The sequence below is a fragment of the Pholis gunnellus genome (assembly GCF_910591455.1).
Source record: "Pholis gunnellus genome assembly, chromosome: 24".
Lineage (NCBI taxonomy): Eukaryota > Metazoa > Chordata > Actinopteri > Perciformes > Pholidae > Pholis > Pholis gunnellus.
In genome coordinates this window covers 35,515-58,132 of record NC_136551.1, presented here as the reverse complement: position 1 = coordinate 58,132, position 22,618 = coordinate 35,515, and the positions used below count along the sequence as shown (strand labels likewise).

The following is a 22,618-nucleotide window of genomic DNA, read 5'->3' as shown; positions in this document are numbered from 1 at the left end:
CCCCGCCCCTGAACCATCCCATTGGCTGCTGAGGAGGACACCCCACTCTCTGACCCCGCCCCCTCCCACAGAGACAGTGGAGTCTCAGTAGAGACCAGACTCCATTCAGAACAGATCTTTAGCTGTAGAACCATTTTACAGGTTCATTAGAACCATTTAGAGCACAGAAATAAATAATGATGATGTAAGTGTTTGTATTAATACATGTATACATACATATAAAATAAAATGAGAGCCAGGAAACAGAAATTTGGTTACACATAGATTTTATTGATTATAAATTTCAGGTCAAACTTTAACAGGAAGTCGAACAGGAAAAGTTCTTTGGCAGCAGAAAGTTTCTATATTTGTAATAAAAAAAAACTGAAAACAACAAAGAGAAAAAACATCAATCTGCTTTTAACACTGTATATATATTAAAAGTATTTAACTCAGTATGTACATGTATATATATATATATATACATGTACATAAATACTGAGTATTTAACCTTCCTCTTACATACTAAATCGATTGTGTCACAGATCAAACTGTTTGATCAGTTCTGCTGATCACTGTTTCAGTTAGTAATACTTTTATGTAGTTAATAAGCAGATCAATTATCAACAGGCTGGTTATTACTCAGTGTAGATATCAACACACATACTCAGGAGAACGTTGGGGAATGTGAGAGGAACCTTAAGAAAAAGCTAGGGGGAACCTTTAAGGAACCTCAGTGGAAACGTGAGGGAACCTCAGAAGGAAACCCAAGTAGAATGTTAGAGGAACCTCGTAGGAACCCGGGGGAGAACTTTGTGAAACATTAGAGAAACGTTGGACAGACCTAGGGGAACATTAGAGGAACCTTAGAGGAACCCAGGGGAGAACTTTGTGAAACAATAGAGACACTTTGGACGAACCTAGAGGCATCTTAGGGGAACATTAGAACCTCATTAAAACCTTATAGGAACCCGGGGGAGAACATTATGAAACATCAGAGAAACTTTGGGGCGAACTTAAGGAGATCTTAAGGAAACATTGGAGAATCCTCTGTGGAACCTCAAAGCAAGTTTAATGTTACAATGAATAGAACATCAGAGGAACATCTGTTCAGCACCATGTTTTCAGTGATTGAGTTCTATGGTTCCTTAATGGATGTACGTTAGTTTTATTGATTAGCTGATTGTTAGTTTGGGTGTTTTTATATCAGTGATATCAAGAATAAGAATAAAAAATGAAATAAACTTTGACCAGAAGAGAACGTGTAACTCCAAATTTAGTGATGTTTTTATTTTTTAGGTTTTCAGATCAGTTGAAGAATAAACTGTGAAAATTCTCAGACTTCATTCAAAACCTAAATTTAAAAATCTGAAAACTTAAAATGTTGGAGTTAGATAACACTTTAAAGGCACAGGTCAACGTTTAGTGAACTATTCTTCTCTCTGAGGAAGCTAAGCTAGCTGTTTATGCTAAGCTAGCTGTCTTCATGCTTAGGTGGAAACATGGAAACAATCTGAACATCCTTGATGGTTGTGAGGTCATAATAAATGATTGATCTGACTCCCAGAGAGGAACTTCACTAAATGTTGAGTTCAGGGTTCCTCGTCTTTCTCCTCTTGAGGCAGCGTGGAGGACAGAGCGTAGCCTTCACTGACTCCCTCTGAGACCACCGACAGATCCTCTACACCTCCCTTCTCCTCCTCCTCCTCTTTCTCCTGCTCCTCCTCCTTCTCCTCTTTCTCCTCCTCCTTCTCCTGTTCCTCTTTTTTCTCTTCCTCCTCCTGCTCGTCCGGAGCCAGCTGGGCGTGGACCTCGGTGAAGGAGACCTCCTGGTCGGTGTCGCCCAGTGGAGAGAGGTCGACGTCGGCCTCGACGAACACAGAGTCGTCCACCTGAAGAGAGGCGTCGGGGGGCTGAGAGTCGGAGCTGCTCCGAGGCTGAAAACACAGAGAACCAAAGGTCAGAGGAAGTGGAACCACACGGGAACCCTATGGATCTTTAGTGGACCAGCTGTGAGGACTAGAGAGAACCTTAAGGGGACCTGGTGTCAAACCTTGAGGATTGATCCAGGATACTTTGGGCAAACTTGGGGTGCCATTTGGAAAATGTTCAGAGAAACCATAGAGGAATGTCAGAGGAACTTTAGAGGAACTTTGGGGGAACCATAGAGGAACCTTAGGGCCCATCAGTCTGAAGAGGAATTAATAGAACCTGCTGGTTCTTGGAGTAACAGAAGAACACAGACTACCTTCCTGATGCTGAAGGTCAGAGGTGAAACCTTCAGACTGGAGGTTCTCTTCTTGATCTTCTCTCGTTGTTCCTGAGAAACAATCTTTGTTCCGATCTTGGTCATCTTCTTCTCGATGTTCTGCCTGGAGAACGCCTTCTTCAGACTGTCGACCTGCAGAGAGACAAACTATAACACCTGTCTGTCTGCACGCCTCTGTGTCTGCATGTGTGCCTGTCTGTGTTTCTTACCTTCTTCAGACTGGAATGTTTCAGTTTCTCCGCCCTGGACTTCTCCATGTTCTCCAGATCGTGAGGCCACATCTCTTCGTCCTCTAGCTCCGCCTCCAGCCCGACGTCCTCATCAGACGATAGGTCGATGGTGTGAAGCCCGCCCTCCTGGGAACGGTTGCCGTCGGTGACGCCCGCCATCGATTCATCGCCTTCTTCCAAAATCTCATCACGAGGGAATGGAGGAGGATCCTTCACGAAGACACTGGAGGGGATCTCGTTTTCCTCCTGAAGAAGAGAAGAGGAAATATTTGAGGAACCTGGAGAATGTTACTGGGCCCTTAGTGGAACCTCAGCATGAGGTTAAAGGAGCTTCAGTAGGACCTTTACAGAAACCTCAGGGGAACCTGAGAGACACTGTGGGGGAACGACAGGAACATTTTAGGTCAACTTGAGGGGAACCTGACAGAAACTTTGGGGGAACCTGAGAGAAACTTTGGGGGAACCGGAGGAAATGGTAGGGTGATCTTTAGGGGAACCTGGGGGTTTGAGAAATGCCCAGGGAACATAAGGGGTTCCTTAAAAAAACTATTAAAAAATGTGAGCCAATGGTGGAATCTCGACAGATTTGTCCACATGCTTTTGTCCGTTTAGCAGTTTCCAGTTTGTGTAAAAATACTTTTAAGGCAGAACTACAACACAAACAGGAGGATGAAGAGCTGAAAGAGTTAAACGCGGACAGAGAACCACACCCACTGAGCCACACATGCAGTGAGGAATGCTGGGTATCTTAGGAGGACTGGAATGTTTAGTGTTGGTGAAATAAGACACACACGATACTGACGCTGCAGGAATGATCTGCAGGTTAGAACACATGACCACCATGTACAGCACACATGGTAAACAGAGTACAGTACTTAGTTACCTTTACTCAACTATCATAACATGTTATTACCTGTAATAAACTGTAGTTGTGGATATCAGCAGTCTGACTTTAATATAACTCACTTTGTTGTAACCGCGACAACCAGATCACATGATGACAGCTCAGACCTCAAGTTCACTTCCTGCAGCAGCCGACGACCAAATAAGGCCACAGATTGAAAATTAACAACAGACAAAGAGAGAGCTGGAGAACCACACTGTCTGTGAAGAAAAAAGGTCTCTGGAGAACTTTACTATCACTGGAGAACCATACTATATGTGGAGAACCAATGTCTGAGGAGAACCAATGTCTGAGGAGAGCCAATGTCTGAGGAGAGCTTTACTATGGATGAGGGAGCAACGCTATCAGTGGAGAACCATACTGTCTGAGGAGAATCTATTTGTGGAGAACCATACTGTCTAGAAAGAATTCTACAGATGTAGAAAAAACTGGAGAACTTCAACCTTGAACTGACCCTTCATCACACTCACCTGGAAGATGAGAACTTTGAAGTTGTTCCTGCTGATCAGGTGATGATGGTTCGCCTCCAACTTCCTCACCTGGTGACCCTGACGCTCCATCTTATCACGAACCTTCAGGAGCAGGTGAAGGTATGAGTAGAGGTACAGGTACATTTAGATACAGGTGTGAAGATACATTTAGAAACAGGTGTGATATATTTACCTCCTTCATGGTGACGGATAGTTTGCGGCTCTTGTCCAGCAGCTTGCTGACGGTGTTGGAGGTGTGACTGTGGCTCTTGGACAGTTTGGTCATATCAGCCTGGATCCCTCTGACCACACCTTCCATCTCCACCTGATGCACCTGGAACACAACCAACCAATGACTGAAGCTTTAGAAGCTTCATGAATCACCTGGAGGGCTAATGCTAGCTAATGTTAGCTAATGCTAGCTAATGTTAGCTCCACCAGGTTAATTCAACATAACTGATTACAGCTGTTACTGATGTTGTTCAGCTCCAGTCAGCATTGTATAACTCTACTACGGCCCACAGGAGGATGAAGCAGCTGTTATTGTCCAATCTCCAGCTCACATTGCGGACGTTTGAAGTCAGTAATTAATTCTTATTTTGTTCACAAACCGTAAAGGAACAAAAGCACGACTGTTAGCCAGGTCGACAGACGTCAGACAGCAGCAGAGCTACGAGTGAGGCACGTGTGATGACCTCATTTATGGACGCGTAATCTAGTAAACTTTGAATTCTAAGTGTTCATTTTAAAGTAAATTTGATGTGTGAGAGAAAGAGAGACACCCGCAGAGTTGTAACTAAACTAAAATAAAACTTCTTAAACTTTCCATAAAATGTGTCTGTTTGAGTTATAGAGGAAGATTTTAGAGGAAGATCTTAAACACAACCTTCTATTATGAAAGAAAGCTACAATACTCTGTCGTATTTTCTGTACAACAACCAATCTACTTCCTGTTTGTTCCTGTGTGTTCTTGTAGGTGAATAGTTGTGATATTTCGTTTTCAGGTTTGCATTTCGCAAACGATGCTGAAACGCCCGTTAGGATGGAGATGGTTTTTGTTTTAAAACATTGGCTGTTTGGCTAACAGCTGACTGCTAACATTACTACCGTTAACATTACTAACCCTAACCCGTTAACATTACTACCGTTAACATTACTAACCCTAACCCGTTAACATTACTACCGTTAACATTACTAACCCTAACCCGTTAACATTACTACCGTTAACATTACTACCGTTAACATTACTAACCCTAACCCGTTAACATTACTACCGTTAACATTACTACCGTTAACATTACTAACCCTAACCCGTTAACATTACTAACCCTAACCCGTTAACATTACTAACCCTAACCCGTTAACATTACTACCGTTAACATTACTAACCCTAACCCGTTAACATTACTACCGTTAACATTACTAACCCTAACCCGTTAACATTACTACCGTTAACATTACTAACCCTAACCCGTTAACATTACTACCGTTAACATTACTAACCCTAACCCGTTAACATTACTAACCCTAACCCGTTAACATTACTAACCCTAACCCGTTAACATTACTACCGTTAACATTACTAACCCTAACCCGTTAACATTACTAACCCTAACCCGTTAACATTACTAACCCTAACCCGTTAACATTACTACCGTTAACATTACTAACCCTAACCCGTTAACATTACTACCGTTAACATTACTAACCCAACCTAACCCGTTAACATTACTACCGTTAACATTACTACCGTTAACATTACTAACCCTAACCCGTTAACATTACTAACCCTAACCCGTTAACATTACTAACCCTAACCCGTTAACATTACTACCGTTAACATTACTACCGTTAACATTACTAACCCTAACCCGTTAACATTACTAACCCTAACCCGTTAACATTACTAACCCTAACCCGTTAACATTACTACCGTTAACATTACTACCGTTAACATTACTAACCCTAACCCGTTAACATTACTACCGTTAACATTACTACCGTTAACATGACTAACCCTAACCCGTTAACATTACTACCGTTAACATTACTAACCCTAACCCGTTAACATTACTACCGTTAACATGACTAACCCTAACCCGTTAACATTACTAACCCTAACCCGTTAACATTACTAACCCTAACCCGTTAACATTACTACCGTTAACATGACTACCGTTAACATGACTAACCCTAACCCGTTAACATTACTAACCCTAACCCGTTAACATTACTACCGTTAACATTACTAACCCTAACCCGTTAACATTACTACCGTTAACATTACTAACCCTAACCCGTTAACATTACTAACCCTAACCCGTTAACATTACTACCGTTAACATTACTAACCCAACCTAACCCGTTAACATTACTACCGTTAACATTACTACCGTTAACATTACTAACCCTAACCCGTTAACATTACTACCGTTAACATTACTACCGTTAACATTACTAACCCTAACCCGTTAACATTACTACCGTTAACATTACTACCGTTAACATTACTAACCCTAACCCGTTAACATTACTAACCCTAACCCGTTAACATTACTAACCCTAACCCGTTAACATTACTACCGTTAACATTACTACCGTTAACATTACTAACCCTAACCCGTTAACATTACTACCGTTAACATTACTACCGTTAACATTACTAACCCTAACCCGTTAACATTACTAACCCTAACCCGTTAACATTACTAACCCTAACCCGTTAACATTACTAACCCTAACCCGTTAACATTACTAACCCTAACCCGTTAACATTACTAACCCTAACCCGTTAACATTACTACCGTTAACATTACTACCGCTAACATTACTAACCCTAACCCGTTAACATTACTAACCCTAACCCGTTAACATTACTAACCCTAACCCGTTAACATTACTAACCCTAACCCGTTAACATTACTACCGTTAACATTACTACCGTTAACATTACTAACCCTAACCCGTTAACATTACTAACCCTAACCCGTTAACATTACTAACCCTAACCCGTTAACATTACTAACCCTAACCCGTTAACATTACTAACCCTAACCCGTTAACATTACTAACCCTAACCCACTGCTGTAGCTCTGTAGCTCACTTTTATTGTTTCCACCAAACCAGCCTGAACATGAATGAATCCAGACAACAGGAAGCAGTTTGTCTGCTTCGTGCTTCGTGCTTCAGTTAAAAATGCAGCCAAAGGTCAAAGTTATGAAACGATGTTTGTTTTAAATGAGCTCTCTGTGAGCAAAGACTTCTTGATGTGAGAAACACAGCAGAGTGAAACATCTGGTAACCAGTTAAATTTAACCTCCGAGTGCTGCTGAGGGTCATGTGACCTCTGAATCACATCTTTGTCTGCCAAACATTCATCAAAGGAACAGAAACGCAGAAACAAGCTGAAAGTTTCTTGAGTAGAGTTTGGTTTGGCAGGATACATGTCTGTACCAGAGTCTGTACCAGAGTCTGTACCAGAGTCTGTACTGGACTTAGTTCTGGTTCCTGTACTGGAGTCTGTACTGGAGTCTGTACTGGACTTAGTTCTGGTTCCTGTACTGGAGTCTGTACTGGAGTCTGTACTGGACTTAGTTCTGGTTCCTGTACTGGAGTCTGTACTGGACTTAGTTCTGGTTCCTGTACTGGAGTCTGGACTGGAATCTTTACTAAAGTCTGTACTGGATCCCCACAGTCAGGCCTGGTTTTAAGGTGTGGTCCCTGGCTCACCTCCATCTTGTTCTGGTTCTCCTGAACAGCGTCCAGCATGTTGACCAGTTTGTCCAGCAGAGTGAGGACCGTGATGGCGTTGACGGGACCCTGACTCATCGTCTCGGGGTCAAATCCTACCAGGGCGGATAAGGGAGAGACTTGGTCCTGGTCCTGCTGGTCCTCATGGTCCTGCTGGTCCTGCTGGTCCTGCTGGTCTTGCTGGTCCTGCTGGTCATGGTTCAGAGGGGGGACCAGTAGGTCCTGGGTCTGGTGGGTCTCCGTGGTCACCATGACTGTCCTCACTCGTCAGAGAGACTCCAGAAAGTCTTTCTGCTGCAGAAAAACACTGATCTCCACCTCTCTGTGTGTGTGTGTGTGTGTGTGTGTGTGCTGCCCTCTGATTGGTTGGCTCAGAGAAAACTTTCCATGTAACTTCCCAACTGTGGAAACGTCCACACCTTTAACCGCTTCACTGCCACATGAACACTCTGTTTGACTTCAAATACAAACCCTGTATTCATAGTTCTGAAGGAAACAAACAAACATTTGAATCTAAAATGTAATAAATAAAAACAATAAATATATTTTACTCTCTCTCATTCGTTCATTCGTCAATGTCTCTCTACCACTCCTAGAGGTTACCATGGCGACAGGGCAGGTCTGTTTGTTTGGAGAGAGAGAGAGAGAGAGAGAGAGAGAGAGAGAGAGAGAGAGAGCAATGGATCCTTCCAGATGACTTCACCTTAAAAACTTGAGAGAGAGAGAATAACTCTTACTCTCTCCTCCCCTGATTATTATGTTTATTATGTTTATCTAGAACCAAGAACACAGAACCGTTCAGCAGCAGGTCAGAGAAGAACGAGGTGGAAACAGGAAGTCAAACACAATACACTCGTTACTCTGTACTGTGTGTGTGTGTGTGTGTGTGTGTGTGTGTGTGTGTGGGGGGGGGGGGGGTACTTCCTTTAATTGTATTTGGGAATGTCAGGAATTCAACAGATCAGTCCAGATGTGTTTAACCTCCTGATGAAACGTTTTACTGTGTTAGTATTAGTATTAGAATAAGTATTAGTAGAAGTACTGTTACTGTTGGTGTTAGTGTTACTGTTAGTATTAGTATAATTATTAGTATTAGTACTAGTGTTACTGTTAGTATTAGTACTAGTGTTACTGTTAGTATTAGTACTAGTGTTACTGTTATTGTTAGTATGACTATTAGTATTAGTACTAGTGTTACTGTTATTGTTAGTATTAGTATTAGTACTAGTGTTACTGTTACTGTTAGTATTAGTACTAGTGTTACTGTTTTTGTTAGTATTAGTACAAGTGTTACTGTTAGTATTAGTACTAGTGTTACTGTTATTGTTAGTATTAGTATTAGTACGAGTGTTACTGTTAGTATTAGTACTAGTGTTACTGTTATTGTTAGTATTAGTACGAGTGTTACTGTTAGTATTAGTACTAGTGTTACTGTTATTGTTAGTATTAGTATTAGTATTAGTACTAGTGTTACTGTTAGTATTAGTACTAGTGTTACTGTTATTTTTAGTATTAGTATTAGTACGAGTGTTACTGTTAGTATTAGTACTAGTGTTACTGTTATTGTTAGTATGACTATTAGTATTAGTACGAGTGTTACTGTTAGTATTAGTACTAGTGTTACTGTTATTGTTAGTATTAGTATTAGTACTACTGTTACTTTTATTGTTAGTATTAGTATTAGTATTAGTACTAGTGTTACTGTTATTGTTAGTATTAGTATTAGTATTAGTGTTATTGTTAGTATTAGTATTAGTATTAGTACTAGTGTTATTGTTAGTATGACTATTAGTATTAGTACGAGTGTTACTGTTAGTATTAGTACTAGTGTTACTGTTATTGTTAGTATGACTATTAGTATTAGTACTAGTGTTACTGTTATTGTTAGTATTAGTATTAGTATTAGTACTACTGTTACTGTTATTGTTAGTATTAGTATTAGTATTAGTACTAGTGTTACTGTTATTGTTAGTATTAGTATTAGTATTAGTACTAGTGTTATTGTTAGTATTAGTATTAGTACTAGTGTTATTGTTAGTATGACTATTAGTATTAGTACGAGTGTTACTGTTAGTATTAGTATTAGTGTTACTGTTATTGTTAGTATTAGTATTAGTATTAGTGTTACTGTTATTGTTAGTATTAGTATTAGTGTTACTGTTATTGTTAGTATTAGTATTAGTATTAGTGTTACTGTTATTGTTAGTATTAGTATTAGTGTTACTGTTATTATTAGTATTAGTATTAGTATTAGTATTAGTATTAGTATTAGCATCCAACATGTTGTCTGGATGAAGAACAAACTTTAACTCTAAAGTCAGAGAGCTACTTTCAAACTTTATTGTCAACCGAGTGTTTCATTATTATTTTTTGCTTTGTTGTGTATACAATTCGTTTTTTCGCCTTTTGTGCTTTATTTGGTTTTATAGTAGTAGTTGTAGTAGTTTATTCTTTTTTAAATGTTTATCTGTTATTGTTGGTCTGCTGCTGTTTTACATGATCAAGTTGATCTGCTTGACTGATGACTTTATATGTAATTGATATGGTTTACTTTAGATGAAAATGTATTGAGAAAATATAAAGTCTTGTTTTAGTTCATAAACTTAACTAATGAAGACAGTTTTAGTTTAATACATATCTGCAGCCACCAGGAGGCGACATCAACAAAATGCTGTTTAATGGACCTTAGAAGAAGAAGAAGAAGAAGAAGAAGAAGAAGAAGAAGAAGCAGCAGCTGATCACCTGACTGAGTTAAACGCAGAATGATCACACTGAAGACAACATGTCGTTCATCACAGCCAACTGGAACCCGCTGGGTGAAGCTTTCTATCGGTCAGTTTATCTCTGGTTTACTGGTCAGACAGCAGTTAGCATTAGCAGCTAACATTAGACAGCTATTAGCATTAGCTCTGCAGCTAACAACACACTGCAGCTGTACATAAGCTGTCATTACATGTTAGCCGTTAGCTCGCTGTGGGCTGCTAACGTGACTGTTAGCTGTGAGTTAACCTGTTTGTTAGCTGTCTGTTAGCCTCAGGTGAGTTCTCTTCAAGACGAATTGATCAGAAGACGTTTAGCTTCACAATCCTCCTTCAATCACGTGAACAAGGTTTTTAAAACTTCGCTGAGAAACGCAGCAGCTTTAAATGTTGAACTGTTTAAATGGAGTCTGGTGAAAAACAGCAGAAGTTTAATATGAGCTGAAATAATAAATCATCATGTTTCTGTTTGTTTTCAGTAAAAGTGAACTTTATGAGATGAGCTGGAACCTGAGGGACGGACTCAGAGACTGTCTGGTGTCTGCAGCTCCTTATGGAGGTCCAATAGGTACACACACACACACACACACACACACACACACACACACACACACACACACACACACACACACACACACACACTCAGAGACTGTCTGGTGTCTGCAGCTCCTTATGGAGGTCCAATAGGTACACACACACACACACTAACACGTATACACACTAACATACATATATATATATATATATATATATATATACACACACACACACACACACACACACACACACACACACACACACACACACACACACACTCAGAGACTGTCTGGTGTCTGCAGCTCCTTATGGAGGTCCAATAGGTACACACACACACACACACCACACACCACACACACTAACACGTATACATACATATATATATACACACACACACACACACACACACACACACACACACACACACACACACACACACACACACACATAAACATGAATGCACTCATAAACATTCAGCGATAACGATGAAGGAGTACCAGTGTTTTCATAAAGGGTTCCGTTGTGTCTCAGCTCTCCTCAGAGAACCTCACGGACGTTCTCCGAGCTCTCGTCCTCAGTTAGAGATTTGTTCTGCGTCTGGAGTCTCCATCGCCAGCTTCCCGGTAAACACACACCGTCCTCTGAACCTCACTTCCTGCTTCATCATTAGTGTTGTTATTGTCTCCTCAAAGCAAGGAAAGGAATCGAGGAGATCCGTTAGGAAGCAAAGTGTTCTCCATCTTCTCCTCTCTCCTCTGGTTCTACCAACGTTCTTATGTGGTGGAACCATGTTTGTGTTCCAGCATGGTGTTAATCAGTGACACAAAGTAACCTAGTACTAATATACACACAGTAACCTAGTACTAATATACACACAGTAACCTAGTACTAATATACACACAGTAACTTAGTACTAATATACACACAGTAACCTAGTACTAATATACACACAGTAACGTAGTACTAATATACACACAGTAACGTAGTACTAATATACACACAGTAACGTAGTACTAATATACACACAGTAACCTAGTACTAATATACACACAGTAACCTAGTACTAATATACACACAGTAACCTAGTACTAATATACACAAAGTAACTTAGTACTAATATACACACAGTAACCTAGTACTAATATACACAAAGTAACTTAGTACTAATATACACAAAGTAACCTAGTACTAATATACACAAAGTAACTTAGTACTAATATACACAAAGTAACTTAGTACTAATATACACAAAGTAACCTAGTACTAATATACACAAAGTAACCTAGTACTAATATACACAAAGTAACCTAGTACTAATATACACAAAGTAACTTAGTACTAATATACACAAAGTAACTTGGTACTAATATACACAAAGTAACCTAGTACTAATATACACAAAGTAACTTAGTACTAATATACACAAAGTAACTTAGTACTAATATACACAAAGTAACCTAGTACTAATATACACAAAGTAACCTAGTACTAATATACACAAAGTAACCTAGTACTAATATACACAAAGTAACCTAGTACTAATATACACAAAGTAACTTAGTACTAATATACACAAAGTAACTTAGTACTAATATACACAAAGTAACCTAGTACTAATATACACAAAGTAACCTAGTACTAATATACACAAAGTAACCTAGTACTAATATACACAAAGTAACTTAGTACTAATATACACACAGTAACATAGTACTAATATACACAAAGTAACTTAGTACTAATATACACAAAGTAACTTAGTACTAATATACACAAAGTAACTTAGTACTCATATACACAAAGTAACTTAGTACTCATATACACAAAGTAACCTAGTACTAATATACACAAAGTAACTTAGTACTCATATAAACACAGACTTGTGTTCAACGTGATGCTGTTTCTATAGTTCTGTGATATCAAACTCATGTATTAGAGTCAGACGGGTTCTACAAAAGGTTGTGTGGGTTAGTGGTTAGATTCCACTGTGTCATGATAATACTGTCTCTCTCTGTACCCGTCTGTCTCTCTCTGTACCCGTCTGTCTGTCTCTCTCTGTACCCGTCTGTCTCTCTCTGTACCCGTCTGTCTGTCTCTCTCTGTACCCGTCTGTCTGTCTCTCTCTGTACCCGTCTGTCTGTCTCTCTTTCAGTGGAAGAGCGGTCCAGTGGTCCACTTGGGTTGGACGGTTAATGATGAGCTGTTGTGTATTCAGGAGGACGGATCAGTTCTGATCTACGATCTGTTCGGATCCTTCAAGAGACACTTCAGTATGGGACAGGTCAGTCTACTAACTAGTCTGTTAACTAGTCTACTAACTAGTCTGCTAACTAGTCTGTTAACTAACCACCTCAGTATGGGACAGGTCAGTCTGTTAACATGTGAACTAACATGTAGTTGTAGTGAGTTAATGTTGTGTGCTTGTTGTTGTGTTTGTAAACAGGAAGTGGTCCAGAGTCAGGTGTTAACATGTTGTTGTTGTTGTTGTTGTAAACAGGAAGTGGTCCAGAGTCAGGTGTTAACATGTTGTTGTTGTTGTTGTTGTAAACAGGAAGTGGTCCAGAGTCAGGTGTTAACATGCTGTTGTTGTTGTGTTTGTAAACAGGAAGTGGTCCAGAGTCAGGCGTTAACATGTTGTTGTTGTTGTGTTTGTAAACAGGAAGTGGTCCAGAGTCAGGTGTTAACATGTTGTTGTTGTTGTTGTAAACAGGAAGTGGTCCAGAGTCAGGTGTTAACATGTTGTTGTTGTTGTTGTTGTAAACAGGAAGTGGTCCAGAGTCAGGTGTTAACATGTTGTTGTTGTTGTGTTTGTAAACAGGAAGTGGTCCAGAGTCAGGTGTTAACATGTTGTTGTTGTTGTTGTAAACAGGAAGTGGTCCAGAGTCAGGTGTTAACATGTTGTTGTTGTTGTTGTGTTTGTAAACAGGAAGTGGTCCAGAGTCAGGCGTTAACATGTTGTTGTTGTTGTGTTTGTAAACAGGAAGTGGTCCAGAGTCAGGTGTTAACATGTTGTTGTTGTGTTTGTAAACAGGAAGTGGTCCAGAGTCAGGCGTTAACATGTTGTTGTTGTTGTTGTTGTGTTTGTAAACAGGAAGTGGTCCAGAGTCAGGTGTTAACATGTTGTTGTTGTTGTTGTGTTTGTAAACAGGAAGTGGTCCAGAGTCAGGCGTTAACATGTTGTTGTTGTTGTGTTTGTAAACAGGAAGTGGTCCAGAGTCAGACGTTAACATGTTGTTGTTGTTGTTGTTGTGTTTGTAAACAGGAAGTGGTCCAGAGTCAGGCGTTAACATGTTGTTGTTGTTGTGTTTGTAAACAGGAAGTGGTCCAGAGTCAGGCGTTAACATGTTGTTGTTGTTGTGTTTGTAAACAGGAAGTGGTCCAGAGTCAGGTGTTAGAAGCCAAAGTGTTCCACTCTCCTTATGGAACAGGGGTCGCCATAGTAACGGGCTCATCACGCTTCATATTGGCGACGAACATCGACGACCTGAAGCTCAGAAGGTTACCTGAAGTCCCAGGTAGGTCACACCTGTTCACCTCTTAATCTGGGTTATCGTGTTGAACTGAATCTAATCTGTCTGTCTGTCTGTAGGTCTACAGGGGAAACCGTCCTGCTGGGTCGTCCTGAACCAGGACAGGCAGACTAAAGTCCTCCTGTCCAACGGACCTGAACTCTACATCCTGGATAACACGTCCTGTACTGTGGTGGTGAGAGAGAGAGAGTTAGATAGAAAGGGACAGACGCAACTAACCTCACCTGTCTGTTTTCCACGTCCTCCAGGTCTCAGTCTACATGCCATCGTCTTTTAGTTTTACAGACAAGTACAGACAGGTAACTAACCTCACCTGTCTTTGTACCCTTGTGTCCTCAGTGTCCTCCAGGTCTCGGTCCTCAGGCCGGCAGTATCGTCCACATGTCTGTGTCTTTCAGCTATAAATACCTGGCTCTCTTCACTGACTCTGGACACCTGTGGACAGGCCCCTCCCATCTCCAGGTGAGCTGCTCCAACTCACTGTTTGATCTGACCTGAGGGGGCGGAGTCTGTGTTCGTGATTGACAGGTGCTTCTGTGTCCGCAGGACAAAATGAGTGAAGTCGACACTAAGAAGTCGACCCCTCCCAAACAGATGGTCTGGTACGTCTACCTGTCTGTCTACCTATTTAACCTGCTTATCTGTCTTATGTACCGTTTTAGTTTGTACATCTATACCTGTCTGTCCTTGTGTTTGCTTCTTACTGTTTACCTGTCTGAACACTGACCTGTCTCACCATCTGTACCTGTCCAGGTGTCGCAGACCAAAGAGTCAGCAGCCGTCTGTGGTGTTGATGTGGGACAGACTGCTCATGGTGGTCGGAGCGTGTGGAGACACCATCCAGTATCCTTGAAACCAGTTCAGACTGGAACCACAAACCAACTCGGTCAGCCCAATGCTCCAGGCGTTCGTTATTGTTCTACTGGAGCTCGTTATGGTTCTCCTGGAGCTCATTAGGGTTCTCCTGGAACTCGTTATTGTTCTGCTGAAGCTTGTTAGGGTTCTCCTGGAACTCGTTATGGTTCTCCTGGAGCTCGTTATGGTTCTCCTGGAGCTTGTTATTCTCCTGGAGCTTGTTATTCTCCTGGAGCTCGTTATTCTCCTGGAGCTCGTTATTGTTCTCCTGGAGCTCGTTATTCTCCTGGAGCTCGTTATGGTTCTCCTGGAGCTCGTTATGGTTCTCCTGGAGCTCGTTATGGTTCTCCTGGAGCTCATTAGGGTTCTCCTGGAGCTCGTTATGGTTCTCCTGGAGCTCATTATTCTCCTGGAGCTCGTTATTCTCCTGGAGCTCGTTATTGTTCTCCTGGAGCTTGTTATTCTCCTGGAGCTCGTTATTCTCCTGGAGCTCGTTATTGTTCTCCTGGAGCTCGTTATGGTTCTCCTGGAGCTCGTTATTGTTCTCCTGGAGCTCGTTATTCTCCTGGAGCTCGTTATTGTTCTCCTGGAGCTCGTTATTCTCCTGGAGCTCGTTATTGTTCTCCTGGAGCTCGTTATTCTCCTGGAGCTCGTTATTGTTCTCCTGGAGCTCGTTATGGTTCTCCTGGAGCTCATTATTCTCCTGGAGCTCGTTATTGTTCTCCTGGAGATCGTTATTCTCCTGGAGCTCGTTATTGTTCTCCTGGAGCTCGTTATTCTCCTGGAGCTCGTTATTGTTCTCCTGGAGCTCGTTATTCTCCTGGAGCTCGTTATTGTTCTCCTGGAGCTCGTTATTGTTCTCCTGGAGCTCATTATTCTCCTGGAGCTCGTTATTGTTCTCCTGGAGCTCGTTAGGGTTCTCCTGGAGCTCGTTATTGTTCTCCTGGAGCTCGTTATTCTCCTGGAGCTCGTTATTCTCCTGGAGCTCGTTATTGTTCTCCTGGAGCTCGTTATTGTTCTCCTGGAGCTCGTTATTGTTCTCCTGGAGCTCATTATTCTCCTGGAGCTCGTTATTGTTCTCCTGGAGCTCGTTAGGGTTCTCCTGGAGCTCGTTATTGTTCTCCTGGAGCTCGTTATTCTCCTGGAGCTCGTTATTCTCCTGGAGCTCGTTATGGTTCTCCTGGAGCTCGTTATTCTCCTGGAGCTCGTTATTGTTCTCCTGGAGCTTGTTAGGGTTCTCCTTGGACTCGTTAAGCTGGTTTTATGTTAAAGACCCTCACCTGTTTAAGGAGACCGCTGTCTGCTCAGGTGACGTTTGACCCTTGACCTTTGACCTCAGGTTCCCCATAGAGGACCAGTGTGTTTTGGTCGGAGAGCTGGACGGAGTTCGCATCATCAGCTCGACCAATCAGGAGCTGCTTCAGGAGGTTCCTCTGGTCTGTCAAGACATCTTCAAAATCGCCTCCATGGCTCCTGGAGCTCTGCTGCTGGAGGCCCACAGGGAGTACGAGGTAACAAGCCGTCTGTCTGAAAGAACAACAAAGTCGGTCTCACTGCATGTTTCTCTGATGATAAATATTTCTCTTTCTTTTTGTATTTTGTGTAGAAGTCAAGTCAGAAGGCTGACGAGTACCTGAGAGAGATCAAGGAGCAAAGCATGCTGGGAGAAGCAGTCCGACAGTGCGTTGAGGCAGCAGGACACGAATACGACACAAACACGCAGAAATCCCTGATGAGGGTAAGAACATGAGAACATCCACCGGGTTCTGTACATTGTTTCATTGTTCCAAGGTGGACGTGGTTTGTTCTGTACTATTGTTCTGTGTTCTTTGTCTCTCGTCCACTAGGCCGCGTCCTTCGGGAAGTGCTTCCTCACAGACTTCAGTCCCGATCCGTTCGTGTCGACCTGCAGAGAACTCAGAGTGCTGAATGCCGTCAGAGAGATCAGCGTCGGGCTGCCACTCACTCACACTCAGTATCCTCTGACTCAAGTGCATCGTGGGACATGTAGTGTACCTTTAATTTATGTGTAAAATCTGCTTTTAATCTGTAGCGGTTGGGGGGTTAGTGACTGATGTCATCGTCTGATGTTTGACCACCGGCCAATCAGATGGTAACGAGCTCCTTGACATTTGACCTCAGATTCAAACAGCTGACTCTACAGGTGCTGATCGACAGGTGAATCAGCTCATCCAACCTGTCTCACCTGTCTCACCTGTCTCACCTGTCCATCTCTCTTGATCTGTCGTCCTCTCACCTGTCTGTCTCTCTGTACCTGTCTGCCTCCCAGGTTGGTGTATCGACAGTTTTATCCATTAGCGATAGAAATGTGTCGTTACCTGAAGATTCCAGATTATCAGGGAGTCAGCAGAGTCCTGAAACACTGGGCTTCATGCAAGGTACCCTGTCTCACCCGTCTCACCCGTCTCACCTGTCTCTTCTCAGTCTGCTTCACCTTCAGAATGTTTGACTGCGTTAACACTGCTCGTTACTGACTCACCTGTGAGCTCAGGTGCAGCAGAAGGACCTATCAGACGAGGCCATAGCCCGAGCCGTGTGTGTGAAGGTGGGAGATTCACCTGGTGTTTCTTACTCGCACATCGCAGCTAAAGCGTACGAATGTGGACGCACCGAGCTCGCCATCAAGGTAACAAGATATCCCTTTATTGATCAGTGTACACACACAGTGTGAGTTATATACCTGTTACCTGTATAGAAACACACAGACTGACTCTTTCTCATACCTCTGTGTCAGCTGTTGGACTTCGAGGCTCGCTCAGGTGAGCAGGTTCCTCTGCTGTTGAAGATGAAGAGGAGTCAGTTGGCTCTCAGTAAAGCTGTGGAGAGTGGAGACACTGACCTCGGTGAGTGTGTGCTAGCCCCGCCCACCACCTGTCTGTCATGTAGATGACGTCACCTTGATGGTTTCCTGTGTTCCCAGTTTACACGGTGGTGACGTACCTGAAGAACGAGATGAACAGAGGAGACTTCTTCATGACTCTGAGGAACCAACCTGTCGCACTGAGCCTCTACAGACAGGTGCTCTTCATCTTCATCTTCATCACTGTTATTATTCTGTCCTTCATTGATCTGTAGGTATTGATGATGTTGTATTTCTGTGTTAGTTCTGTAAACTGCAGGAAACAGAAACTCTGAAGGACCTTTATAATCAGGATGATGACCACCAGGAACTCGCCAACTACTACGTTACTGCTAGTTATAGAGAAAAGGTAGCAACAGGTTTAACTCTGACGTGGACTAAAGAACCAAACCAAGACCACCTGAGAGTTGGATCTAGGTCTGATTCCTGTCTGTCTGTCTGCAGAGGTTAGAGAACCGTCTGTCTCTGCTGCAGAGTGCTGTGGATGAATACAACAAAGCCAAGAACGAGTTTTCTGCAAAGGTAAAACTCATATATATATATATATATATATATACGCATATACGCTCAAAGCTGAAACTAACACAAATGCTCTGTCCAGCATTCACTATCTAACTTTAAATATTCTGTCTACAGGCCACAGAGGAAGAGATGCGTCTCCTACGTTTCCAACGCAAACTCGACGACGAGAAAGGGGCGGGGCTACTGGAACTATCTCTACAGGTACATAAAGAGGCGGGGCTACTGGAACTATCTCTACAGGTACATTAAGGGGCGGGGCTACTGGAACTATCTCTACAGGTACATAAAGAGGCGGGGCTACTGGAACTATCTCTACAGGTACATTAAGGGGCGGGGCTACTGGAACTATCTCTACAGGTACATTAAAAGGGCGGGGCTACTGGAACTATCTCTACAGGTACATTAAGGGGCGGGGCTACTGGAACTATCTCTACAGGTACATTAAGGGGCGGGGCTACTGGAACTATCTCTACAGGTACATTAAGAGGGCGGGGCTACTGGAACTATCTCTACAGGTACATTAAGGGGCGGGGCTACTGGAACTATCTCTACAGGTACATAAAGAGGCGGGGCTACTGGAACTATCTCTACAGGTACATTAAGGGGCGGGGCTACTGGAACTATCTCTACAGGTACATTAAGAGGCGGGGCTACTGGAACTATCTCTACAGGTACATTAAGAGGGCGGGGCTACTGGAACTATCTCTACAGGTACATTAAGGGGCGGGGCTACTGGAACTATCTCTACAGGTACATTAAGAGGGCGGGGCTACTGGAACTATCTCTACAGGTACATTAAGGGGCGGGGCTACTGGAACTATCTCTACAGGTACATTAAGAGGGCGGGGCTACTGGAACTATCTCTACAGGTACATTAAGGGGCGGGGCTACTGGAACTATCTCTACAGGTACATTAAGGGGCGGGGCTACTGGAACTATCTCTACAGGTACATTAAGAGGGCGGGGCTACTGGAACTATCTCTACAGGTACATTAAGGGGCGGGGCTACTGGAACTATCTCTACAGGTACATTAAGGGGCGGGGCTACTGGAACTATCTCTACAGGTACATTAAGGGGCGGGGCTACTGGAACTATCTCTACAGGTACATTAAGAGGCGGGGCTACTGGAACTATCTCTACAGGTACATTAAGGGGCGGGGCTACTGGAACTATCTCTACAGGTACATTAAGAGGGCGGGGCTACTAGAACTATCTCTACAGGTACATTAAGGGGCGGGGCTACTGGAACTATCTCTACAGGTACATTAAGAGGCGGGGCTACTGGAACTATCTCTACAGGTACATTAAGAGGCGGGGCTACTGGAACTATCTCTACAGGTACATTAAGAGGCGGGGCTACTGGAACTATCTCTACAGGTACATTAAGAGGCGGGGCTACTGGAACTATCTCTACAGGTACATTAAGAGGCGGGGCTACTGGAACTATCTCTACAGGTACATTAAGAGGCGGGGCCACCGGGAATGTGTGAGTAGTTGAGTTTCTCTTGGTCCTAAGGTGCCTCAGGTAATTTTAACTCGACTGACTCTTAAGACCCGATCCCAACGTCCCCCTTATGGACTCACGGACTTTGAGGCGCGCTCCCGTGAAGTCCGTGAGGGTTTAGTTCTGTCCCGCTGTCAGATCATCGAGTGTTTGAGGCTCTCGCAGACATTTTGTGCCCTTCATGGACCCTTTCCGTAAGTCAGTATACTTTGACGTCTGAGTCCTCCAGGGTTCAGGGTTTGAGGCTTTAGGGGGTGTTGGGATTGGGCCAATGACCTTATTATTACTTGTTAATTTGAACAAATGATACCAGAAAGGATGTAGTCACAGCCTTTCCTGTGATGTCACTTCCTGTTTGTCCAGGCGACCATGGAGGCTCTGCTGGCTTTAGGACTCCACAAACAAGCAGAACAACTGTACAAAGACTTCAGAGTACCTGACAAAAGGTGAGACGCTGCTTTTAGGGGCGCGGCTGCGGCACACTGGAGGGTTGTCCGGTAACCGCAAGGTCGACGGTTCGATTCTTGGCTGGGACGTGTCGAACTGCTGCCCGGGCGCTTCTCAGCAGCCCACTGCTCCCTATGAGCTCGGGCTGGGTTCCATGTGTGTGCATGTGACAAATAAAATAACAGCCTGACTTCAGCTTCATGATGCTAGAACACACGACGACCATACGGTGATACGGTGATCGAGTGCTCTACAACCTCCCTCTCTGTCTCTCTGCCTGTCTCACCTCTCTGTGTCTCTCTACCTGTCTCACCTCTCTGTCTCTCTGTCTCTCTGCCTGTCTCACCTCTCTGTGTCTCTCTACCTGTCTCACCTCTCTGTCTCTCTGTCTCTCTGCCTGTCTCACCTCTCTGTCTCTCTACCTGTCTCACCTCTCTGTGTCTCTCTGCCTGTCTCACCTCTCTGTGTCTCTCTACCTGTCTCACCTCTCTGTCTCTCTGCCTGTCTCACCTCTCTGTGTCTCTCTGCCTGTCTCACCTCTCTGTCTCTCTGTCTCTCTGCCTGTCTCACCTCTCTGTGTCTCTCTACCTGTCTCACCTCTCTGTGTCTCTCTGCCTGTCTCACCTCTCTGTCTCTCTGCCTGTCTCACCTCTCTGTGTCTCTCTGCCTGTCTCACCTCTCTGTCTCTCTGCCTGTCTCACCTCTCTGTGTCTCTCTACCTGTCTCACCTCTCTGTCTCTCTGCCTGTCTCACCTCTCTGTGTCTCTCTGCCTGTCTCACCTCTCTGTCTCTCTGTCTCTCTGCCTGTCTCACCTCTCTGTGTCTCTCTACCTGTCTCACCTCTCTGTGTCTCTCTGCCTGTCTCACCTCTCTGTCTCTCTGCCTGTCTCACCTCTCTGTGTCTCTCTGCCTGTCTCACCTCTCTGTGTCTCTCACCTGTGCAGGTATTGGTGGTTAAAACTGAAGTCTTTGGCGGAGAAGGAAGAGTGGGAGGAGTTAGAGAAGTTCTCAAAGAGCAAGAAGTCTCCTATTGGCTACCTGGTAAGCCCCACCCCCTTTAGCTTTAAGCTTTTAAATCAAAGATAAAACTACGTTTCCCATGATTCTTAGCATTGACTCTTCTTCAGGCGTTTGTTGAAGTTTGCATGAAGAGTAACAACAAGTACGAGGCCAAGAAGTACGTTTCCAAGGTCACACCTGAGCAGAGGGTCAAAGCTCACCTGGCCGTCAGGTACGACTCAGAGCACCGGTGACATCATCACTCAGGTGAGACCCAACCACTCGGGTAACTCTTCTTCTCATCCAATCAGTGACCTGGAAGGTGCTGTGGACGCCGCCATCGAGAGGAAGAATGAATCCGAGATGGGGGCGGTCCTCTCCAGATGCTCCGCCTCCGACCGCCTGTTGATTGACAGGTTGAACCGAGCCAGAGCCTCAACTGCCAAAAAGTGATCCTCCATTCAGAGTGTGTGAACAGAGGCAGCTGATGGTCTGCTGCCAAATAGTGATCTTCAGCTAAGAACCAGTTTCTTCTTCATGTGCTTTATTGTCAGACCTGACACATCATGTTATTGATCCGTGGTGATGTTTTCTTCTTCTGTGGTTCTGTCTGAGCCTCCCGTTCACATCGATCTGATTTTATTGATCACTGATCATTTGTATCACACTTGTATAGTTTCATTTCCTGCTGTTGCTGCTTCAAATTAAAAGCCTTCCACCAGAGAACCAGCTGTTGTTTTATTGTGAAAAGCTACAGGAAATGTGATTGTTTGTTCTACAGACTTTCTACTTTTAATGTTTTTAGTTTATATTCTGCTTGTTTACTGATTATTTTTATAATTATTTGTTTGGTTTATTTTTTGTTTATTTGACTTGAAGTTGTCTCTGGAGCTTTCAGGCCCGTCTCATGGTCTTCCTCATTAGATCACATGAAGTTTATATCGTTTTAATTTTGCTGAGTCGGTACTTCCGGTTTTTGTG

At 43.2% G+C, this 22,618-nt stretch overlaps 2 protein-coding genes across 2 annotated transcripts; one reads left to right on the top strand and one right to left on the bottom strand.

Annotated features, from left to right (window-relative positions):
* Positions 1-232: 232 nt before the first annotated feature.
* cavin2b (caveolae associated protein 2b) lies at positions 233-7,932 on the bottom strand. The gene is made up of 6 exons (XM_079185987.1): positions 7,582-7,932; positions 4,046-4,186; positions 3,853-3,954; positions 2,458-2,724; positions 2,228-2,380; positions 233-1,916 (listed from the first exon to the last, which is right to left on the bottom strand). The coding sequence occupies exons 1-6, from the start codon at positions 7,852-7,854 to the stop codon at positions 1,572-1,574; spliced, it is 1,281 nt and encodes a 426-aa protein (XP_079042113.1). The 5' UTR covers positions 7,855-7,932; the 3' UTR covers positions 233-1,571.
* A 2,359-nt stretch (positions 7,933-10,291) lies between these two features.
* On the top strand, positions 10,292-22,353 carry vps16 (VPS16 core subunit of CORVET and HOPS complexes). Its single transcript, XM_079185749.1, has 24 exons — positions 10,292-10,434; positions 10,841-10,929; positions 11,430-11,521; positions 13,051-13,179; positions 14,269-14,413; positions 14,488-14,603; positions 14,768-14,890; positions 14,975-15,030; positions 15,182-15,271; positions 16,623-16,794; positions 16,890-17,021; positions 17,131-17,258; positions 17,426-17,461; positions 17,574-17,682; positions 17,796-17,930; positions 18,039-18,147; positions 18,225-18,322; positions 18,409-18,513; positions 18,609-18,686; positions 18,801-18,887; positions 20,555-20,637; positions 21,583-21,679; positions 21,766-21,869; positions 21,949-22,353. Exons 1-24 carry the CDS (start codon positions 10,385-10,387, stop codon positions 22,088-22,090), a joined length of 2,505 nt encoding a protein of 834 aa, XP_079041875.1. The 5' UTR covers positions 10,292-10,384; the 3' UTR covers positions 22,091-22,353.
* The last annotated feature ends 265 nt before the right edge of the window (positions 22,354-22,618 follow it).